The sequence below is a fragment of the Oncorhynchus mykiss genome, chromosome 1 (assembly GCF_013265735.2).
Source record: "Oncorhynchus mykiss isolate Arlee chromosome 1, USDA_OmykA_1.1, whole genome shotgun sequence".
NCBI lineage: Eukaryota > Metazoa > Chordata > Actinopteri > Salmoniformes > Salmonidae > Oncorhynchus > Oncorhynchus mykiss.
In genome coordinates, this window is record NC_048565.1 from 62,621,076 (window position 1) to 62,630,370 (window position 9,295).

Here is a 9,295-nt window from a genome sequence, read left to right on the forward strand (position 1 = left end):
TTTAGAATTCAAGGCACACTTAACCATGGCTACCACAACATTCTGTAGCGATATACTATCCCATCTGGTTTGCGCTTGGTAGGACTACATTTGTTTTTCAACAGGACAATGACCCACAACACACCTCCAGGCCGTGTAAGGGCTATTTGACCTAGAAGGAGAGTGATGTTGCCGCATCAGATGACCTGGCCTCCACAATCACCTGACCTCAATCCAATTGAGATGGTTTGGGATGAGTTGGACTGCAGAGTGAAGTAAAAGCAGCCAACAAGTGCTCAGCATATGTGGGAATTCCTTCAAGACTGTTGGAAAAGCATTCCTGAAGCTGGTTGAGAGAATGCCAAGAGTGTGCAAAGCTGTCATCAAGGCAAATGGTGGCTATATTTTGATTTGTTTAACACTTTCTTGGCTACTACATGATTCCATGTGTTATTTCATAGTTTTGATGTCTTCACTATTATTATACAATGTAGAAAATAGTCAAAATAAAGAAAAACACTAGGCTTGTCCAAACTTTTGACTGGTACTGTATGTCCAAACAGTGTTGGACCCCGGACATTGCTCTGCATTGCATTTAACTTTATAATGTTATGTCTCATTATTTAATTAATATAATCTGCTGGGTATTGAATAGGAGGCAAGTTCAACTGACCATTATGAGGCCCATGCTTTCAAGTGAACGAGATACATTCAATCTGGACATTTGTTCAGGGGTTACATCTATATCAATTTCAAACAATCAAAATAGAGGTTTCTCTTTGACCAAAAATAAATGTTTCTCTACCAAAACCTCTGGCCCTTAAATCTCTTACCCTCTTACCCTTACCCTTTAAAATATATAATATGCTTTCTGAGATATACAGTTACATCATTATTTCCGTTATACACAAATTGAAATAGAAATCAAAAGTTACCTTATTGCTTTTTGCTCTACAGAAGGTATTTAATCTGATAACCTCAAGTGAGGTACCGGAATAGAAAGACTACATCAACCACAATCCATTGCAGGTCATGTATATCCACGTTTCATGTGACGATAGATGATGGATGACAGCTGTGGGCCAAGAATAAAAGGACCGTTGATCTGCAACAGAACATTATGGATATCTTCTGTTTGGTCGTTTTGTCCTCAAATTGAACAGCTGAAATCTTAGCAAAGTAGCAGTTTACATAGTTAACCAGTCAAAAAAAAATTCTGAAGAAAAATATCCAGCTACCAGAGTAATCGACAGCAATATACTGCTTTGACAGCTAAGCTAGCTAGTTAGCACACCAGATAGGTTCTCGACCAGACGTGTGACCAAGTAGTCACACCCTAATCTGGGGCAACATGAGTGAAATGTAGACCAGAATAATGCAACATGTAGTAGGACTTTTGTCATCGTGAAAGAAATTCATTTTTTTCAGAATCTGGACATGGCTGCCTCATCATGCTACAGCCGCCCGCGAGATAGCGCTTGCCAGCCAGTCTGCTAAATCAACTAGCTACATCGGAGCTTGAAAACAATTCGTTTTTTTTGTTGCACATATAATATTGTGGTATTATGAATTCACCCATGTATACATTTGTCGCCCGAGACGACAACAGTACTATTTATGCTGAAGTTTCCAAAATTCTCGTCGCTACTGGACAATGGAAGAGACTGAAAAAGGATAATCCCCGATTCAACTTGATGTTGGGCGAACGGAACAGACTGCCATTTGGACGGCTTGGTAAGAGTTAACACTTTTGGCATACGCAGTAAATGGTCTTACATTGCATTGAATGCATTTTGTTGCAGTGTCAGTATTCTTGTTCTCGCCCTCGAGCTAAACCCATGAATTGTGTCGCATGAAACCGCTGATGTAGACCTCTGATGGAGGCCCATAAGCTGATACACATCACAAGTGCTAATCTGGCACTCACTGCAATGCGCCCAGTCTCCTTGGGAGTCAAACCAAGACCTCCACATTATGCAAAAGTAAAAAGAAAGTTACTCCCTTAAACCACTGATAATTTTCCAGAATTATTCGTTTGTGGCCCACCCCTGTCTCAGTTTATGATCAAGAGTTTGGCCTTGACTATCCTGGAGCTTATTGTCTATTGCTACTTTGTTACAAAATTATAACCATATTTTGGTGATATCACTGTATCCACATGCATCCTTGGTCACTGAATCGTATCCTCTGTGGATAAGTCAGAAGATGCCACAAGTAGGCTATATTGGACACTGAAATGCCGTGTTTGACCTCTGAGAGGGAGAAGGACCTAAATGAATTCTTGTTTACACCGCCCTATTATAATCACTTTCATCCCTTTTTTTTCCTGCATGCGTTTGTTTCTCCTCCACAGGTCATGAGCCTGGACTGATGCAACTGGTGAATTATTACAGAGGAGCAGACAAGTTGTGCCGCAAAGCATCTTTAGTCAAGTAGGCATTTTCAAACCTTGACAAGTTGAAAAGGTTCCAGTGTAATAATTTTCATTTTGATGCTGTAATTTTCACAAAATCCTGCTGATACTGTAAATATCATCAATATCCGCTTACTTTGCATTGTGCAGGTTAATCAAGACTAGCCCGGAGCTTCCAGATCCTGGCAACTGGTTGCCTGAATCGTATATCATCTATCCTACTAACCTCAACACTCCCATTGCGCCTGCAAAGAATGGCATAAGCCACCTGAAAAGTAACCCCAAGACGGATGAAAGAGAAGTTTTCCTGGCCTCTTATCACTCAAGGAAGGAAAGCGGAGAGGGAACAGTGTGGATCGCCAAGTCATCTGCTGGAGCAAAAGGTACCAAACAGTCATCATGTCTAGAGGCTCATATTTCTACTAACAGCTAGTACTGCTAGATTCTGTAGTCATTTGGTATTATGGGGGTGGAGCTCTCTTTTTAAGCTAATGCATGCCTCATATTTTTGGAAGTTTCCTTTGACTACCCAGGGAGTTACAAACACTTTGTTGGCAAAATATCTATTCCAAGGATTGTATACAAAGATGAGGCTTGGGTTGGTTTTCTTGTTCCAGGTGCTGGGATTTTGATATCCCACGATGCAAATCAATTGCTGGAGTTCATTGATAATCAAGGGCAGGTTCATGTCATTCAGAAGTACCTAGAAAGACCACTACTGTTGCAACCTGGCAACCGTAAATTTGACATCAGGTAAGCGGCTGATACTAATACCTTTGAGTGATAGCACATCTAGTGTGTTTATTACACATTTATTACCAACAAAGACCATATTGGCTTCTAATACACAATTCAAGCTGTCTGAGGAACAGCAAAATAAGAAATGTTCTCGCTGGTGTTTTTCCCAGTAATCTGACTCTGCGGGTTTGCTGTTGTGTTCTTAGGAGCTGGGTGCTCGTGGACCATCAGTACAACATCTACCTTTACCGGGAGGGTGTGCTGCGGACGGCCTCGGAGCCCTACGACAGCTCCAACTTCCAGGACGTGACCAGCCACCTGACCAACCACTGCATCCAGAAAGAGCACTCTCAGAACTATGGCCGCTACGAGGAGGGCAACGAGATGTTCTTCGACGAGTTCCGGCAGTACCTGCTGAGCACCCACAACATAGTGCTGGAGACCAACATTTTACCTCAGATAAAGCAGATTATAAGGTAGCTACTTCTCCTCCGGTGCTGTTTTTTTACTTTGTTGAAGGAGATGGAAAAATACAGTTTTGTTCAATGACCTTAAACGTGGCCTTTCCCTTAACATTGCGAAGTTCTACAAATAGTTATTTATAGGTATTTGCTTCACAACTAGGCTATACTCTACTTAGACTCCTGACAATGGTTGTTCTGTCTGGTCTCCTAGGAGCTGTCTGACATGCATTGAACCTGCCATCAGCACTAAGCACTTGTCCTATCAGAGCTTCCAGCTCTTCGGCTTTGACTTCATGGTGGATGAGAGCTTCAAGGTGTGGCTGATAGAGATTAATGGAGCTCCGGCCTGCGCACAGTCAGTCCTATTTTATATTCTTCTCCCAGTGGTCATAAAAACGTAGGCTATAAAACTGTGTCTCTTATATTGTCCTGTTAATCCTCTTCCTCTTGCCTGCACTCGGTTGGGTCATCCTCTCTACATCCGTTATACTGTTATTCATTACATTTTATTCATAGAATCTTTGTTGATTTAAATGATTTGAGACCTGTGCATGGTGTGTGCTCTACTCAGACTGACCGGCAGTTGTTTGTTCATTCACGCCAAGAGGTTTGGGCTGAAATATTAATTCCTTTGAAAATGTTTGTTCCATTGTTCAAGGCTTAGAGGGCTTTACTAACTTTTCATGTTAGGATTTAATGGATGTTTTATTTTAAGATCTCTGACTTCCCGGTGAATCTGAATGTGCTTGAGTGTAAAATTGTCCTTTGAATTGATTTTCCATGCTAGATAAATTTTCTGGACTCTTGATCATTAATTCCTCCCTATATAATCTGTCTGATTTTAACTGGCATGGCATCTTATTAATTGCGCTGCTAACTCTCCCTCCTCTAGGAAACTCTACCCGGAGCTATGCCAAGGTATCGTGGACGTGGCCATCTCCACTGTCTTCACACTGAACAACGATTCCGAACCACGATCATCTTCCTCCTCCCCTGCTCCCTACTCCTCCTCCCCTTCATTTTCTGCTCTCACCTCATCCTCTTGTTCCTCTCCGAAACTGAGAGGACCTCTCCACGTGGGCCCATTCACCCGATTGTAAGTCCCCCCCCCCCCCCCCCCCCCCCGCTTCAGAAGTTCCACCCTCCGCTCCTCACTTCTAGGCTTTTCTGAGAGGTCCTACAGGTCTGGAAGCTTGCCACCTCATTGGTTCTTGTTTGGCAAGTCTCAAAGTGGTTTACCCTTGTGATTGACTGAAGATTGAATGTGGGACCTTCTCGTATGTGCTACCAGATTTTCCTCTCTCATACACCACAATGGAAGGGCATTTCAGAGGAAAGCCTGGGCAGACATGCAGAATATGAATGTGGAGACTTGGTGAATGTTTGGGTGATGATGATGAATGGGCGACAGACTGATGACCGGTTTGGGGGTCCCAGAGCAATGAGAGAAGCCCTTGTGTTTCAGTGCTGCCACTGAGGCTCCCCTAGACTGTGTATGGATGACCTCTGAAGATGGAGGGGATGCTTTACTTATTATACAGACTAGTGCCTTACATCTCCACCCATACCCACTTAAAGATGCAACCTGACGAATTAGCATAGCATTTCTGCTACTGTGTGTTACGTGAGCCAGTGTATTGTCGGTCAGGCAAGTGTGTGTGTATGTGCGATGTAGACTCTTTTTTTTTTTATTATTATTTTTTTCTTCTTCTCTCTCTGGGTTTGTAGATCTTTGGGTTTATCCACAAAAGTTAGCATTCCTACATCTTTGTTTCATATCATGGTTATTCACAAAGCCCCGGAGAGTTTTGTGTACTGCAGTTTTTAAAAGTATTAAAGCAAAAAAATAGGAGGCATCCAGTTTCTATTTTATTGCTATGTAAATTGTATTATAGCTATTTGATAGCTATTATTCTGCGCATGCCGTGTAGTTTTTTTAGGTCTTCGATTTGAGACCTTTTTTCCCCAAGTTAATTTAGTCAGTGTTGTTAATTCCCCCCTTGTATAAGAGAAGATTCATAGACAGATTACTTATTTCTGTCAACAGAGTATTTGTTGAATGACTAGAGAAACCTTCCCTGTCCAACTGAGACTAGATTTGCAACTTTCTAACATTTCAAACTATTTTGAACCTTCTATGGTTCTGCCAGTAAAACTGTTAGAATTAGAATCGGTCACTTTTATTCTCCCAAGTACATTTACATATAGGCCTACTTGGAATTTGATTCGGTGAAATGGTGCTGCCACAGTACACAGAATCAACAAACAGAATATACAGTGCCTTGCGAAAGTATTCGGCCCCCTTGAACTTTGCGACCTTTTGCCACATTTCAGGCTTCAAACATAAAGATATAAAACTGTATTTTTTTTTGAAGAATCAACAACAAGTGGGACACAATCATGAAGTGGAACGACATTTATTGGATATTTCAAACTTTTTTAACAAATCAAAAACTGAAAAATTGGGCGTGCAAAATTATTCAGCCCCTTTACTTTCAGTGCAGCAAACTCTCTCCAGAAGTTCAGTGAGGATCTCTGAATGATCCAATGTTGACCTAAATGACTAATGATGATAAATACAATCCACCTGTGTGTAATCAAGTCTCCGTATAAATGCACCTGCACTGTGATAGTCTCAGAGGTCCGTTAAAAGCGCAGAGAGCATCATGAAGAACAAGGAACACACCAGGCAGGTCCGAGATACTGTTGTGAAGAAGTTTAAAGCCGGATTTGGATACAAAAATATTTCCCAAGCTTTAAACATCCCAAGGAGCACTGTGCAAGCGATAATATTGAAATGGAAGGAGTATCAGACCACTGCAAATCTCCCAAGACCTGGCCGTCCCTCTAAACTTTCAGCTCATACAAGGAGAACACTGATCAGAGATGCAGCCAAGAGGCCCATTATCACTCTGGATGAACTGCAGAGATCTACAGCTGAGGTGGGAGACTCTGTCCATAGGACAACAATCAGTCGTATATTGCACAAATCTGGCCTTTATGGAAGAGTGGCAAGAAGAAAGCCATTTCTTAAAGATATCCATAAAAAGTGTCGTTTAAAGTTTGCCACAAGCCACCTGGGAGACACACCAAACATGTGGAAGAAGGTGCTCTGGTCAGATGAAACCAAAATTGAACTTTTTGGCAACAATGCAAAACGTTATGTTTGGCGTAAAAGCAACACAGCTGAACACACCATCCCCACTGTCAAACATGGTGGTGGCAGCATCATGGTTTGGGCCTGCTTTTCTTCAGCAGGGACAGGGAAGATGGTTAAAATTGATGGGAAGATGGATGGAGCCAAATACAGGACCATTCTGGAAGAAAACCTGATGGAGTCTGCAAAAGACCTGAGACTGGGACGGAGATTTGTCTTCCAACAAGACAATGATCCAAAACATAAAGCAAAATCTACAATGGAATGGTTCAAAAATAAATATATCCAGGTGTTAAAATGGCCAAGTCAAAGTCCAGACCTGAATCCAATCGAGAATCTGTGGAAAGAACTGAAAACTGCTGTTCACAAATGCTCTCCATCCAACCTCACTGAGCTCGAGCTGTTTTGCAAGGAGGAATGGGAAAAAATGTCAGTCTCTCGATGTGCAAAACTGATAGAGACATACCCCAAGCGACTTACATCTGTAATCGCAGCAAAAGGTGGCGCTACAAAGTATTAACTTAAGGGGGCTGAATAATTTTGCACGCCCAATTTTTCAGTTTTTGATTTATTAAAAAAGTTTGAAATATCCAATAAATGTCGTTCCACTTCATGATTGTGTCCCACTTGTTGTTGATTCTTTACAAAAAAATACAGTTTTATATCTTTATGTTTGAAGCCTGAAATGTGGCAAAAGGTCGCAAAGTTCAAGGGGGCCGAATACTTTCGCAAGGCACTGTAGATGATAAACATATACAGATGGAATATATTGACAAGGAATTTACGAATCCACATACACTGTACACAGTTACGCACAGGGGACCTCCGCTACAGCTGTAAATCAGTTTTTGTCATCTTAAGAGGGACTGCATGTTGGTGTGGATGCATGTCAGTGTCTTATCTCCTAATGCAAGTAGGCCTATTCTCCCATTTTGCCTCTAATACTGAGAGTTCTTAGCCAAGCACTTCCTTTAAAATGGTCTCTTTATACTTTTTACCTTCCCAATAGGTCCATGAGACGCACCTGTTTGTCAAGAACTGCATTGCATTTTGACACCAGATGTTTTGAAATAGATTTGCGTAGTTCTGCACCAATTGCTTTTGCAGAAATGTTTGTTTAGTGTGTGTGTTGGTGATGCTTGCTCAAAGAAAATGTGTTTCTTGTTAGTTTTTGCTTGTTTATTTAAAACATGTAGTGAACTTGAATTAAACGTAGTAGCTTCAACCCCTGAATTGACTTAATGTCAATGCAAGTTTTTTTAATTTTTTTTTAAGCGGCAATCCATAGCAGTGAAACGGCCACGTCCATTTGCGATCTTACAACAACAGACCAACACTGTCCCCCCCCCCCCTCGGACATCATTGCATGCGCGATAGAACAGCAGTACTGAGTTTTTTTTTCTTCTTTTTACCACGATGCTGGATGCTCCTTTCTTCAAAACGATAACAAATGCGCCTGGGGCGGATCTCAGATTTAAGTGTATTTATTTTTTAAGTAGTTTAAGACTATAAACACAGTCAGTTAGGTTTTTAACACCGCTTCCATGATGTTAAGTGAACTTGTGAAACCTGCCTGCTAGAAAGTTGTTTTCCCTGCCCTTGTCTCTTTCTGTGTTTACACTGTGATATTCAATGTAGAACACCTGACCACATTCAGTTTACAGATGCTTTGTAGCATTATCACCAACAGTTATCCCATAGATTAAGTTACCTTGTCCTATGTTAAACTTTGTTTTAAGTATGAGTTAGTCCCTTAGCCACCAACTTCTTTCTTCAATATCACACATTTTCAAATATTTTTAGTTGAGGAAATGCTTCAACGTGTTTTGAGTGAAACACTACTTAAGGGACAACATTGAGACATTTAATCACTGTCTTTTTTTTATGTTTAAAGATTGCTATGAAGTATGGTATGAATGACTGCTTGAATAGTATCTGTTTGATATGCACATGGTCAAAGCATACAATGTTTATGAATTATAATCTATTTGTGGTTAAATGTTCGGTTAGTTTGTATATCAGAGGGGCACAAAAAAAAGGTGTTGTTTTCTAGATTGTTTTGCAAAATAAAAAAGACCAACTGTATTATTCAACACATTGCTTGGGAAAACAACCAAAGGAAATGATCAGTATTATTATACAAATTGGGGAAATGTCTTTCCATCAAAGGGAAGGGGTGCCTTAGTGGGAATTGCCTCTTGATGTTGGGAAGAAGCAATAGACCTCCTGCATATAAATGCACCTTTCATTTGTTTGATTGTAAAGATGTGAATTTGCCTATTGCTATTTGGCATATGTGTCTGTGTGACTGTTTTAATTGTTCAATCTTTTGTAATGTCTGGTTGTACTCATGCAGAGTTTCTTTGCACTGAACGTTTCCCATTTTTAATTACCTGCTTGGTAGGTTATGAATTCTTATTTCTTATCAATGAGAACTTGTTTGTATGTCTAAAATCAATCCACCCCTCAGTATTACTTCCCCAGCTATGAAATCTGTGGGTTTGATGTATTTCAAGTCCTTTTAAAGTGCATTCTGTATCTTCC

At 40.7% G+C, this 9,295-nt stretch overlaps 1 protein-coding gene across 1 annotated transcript; it reads left to right on the plus strand.

Annotated features, from left to right (window-relative positions):
- Window positions 1-884: 884 nt before the first annotated feature.
- Window positions 885-5,635, plus strand: LOC110526580 (tubulin--tyrosine ligase). Its single transcript, XM_036982281.1, has 7 exons — window positions 885-1,713; window positions 2,333-2,411; window positions 2,543-2,775; window positions 3,010-3,145; window positions 3,337-3,606; window positions 3,806-3,949; window positions 4,487-5,635. Exons 1-7 carry the CDS (start codon window positions 1,545-1,547, stop codon window positions 4,692-4,694), a joined length of 1,239 nt encoding a protein of 412 aa, XP_036838176.1. The 5' UTR covers window positions 885-1,544; the 3' UTR covers window positions 4,695-5,635.
- Window positions 5,636-9,295: the final 3,660 nt, after the last annotated feature.

Bases quoted from the DNA above. Each gene is read 5' to 3' on its own strand.
- LOC110526580 (XM_036982281.1), top strand. From the start codon at position 1,545: ATGAATTCACCCATGTATACATTTGTCGCCCGAGACGACAACAGTACT. The intron at 1,714-2,332 runs GTAAGAGTTAAC...TCTCCTCCACAG, and splicing joins ACTGCCATTTGGACGGCTTG to GTCATGAGCCTGGACTGATG. The intron at 3,146-3,336 runs GTAAGCGGCTGA...TTGTGTTCTTAG, and splicing joins AACCGTAAATTTGACATCAG to GAGCTGGGTGCTCGTGGACC.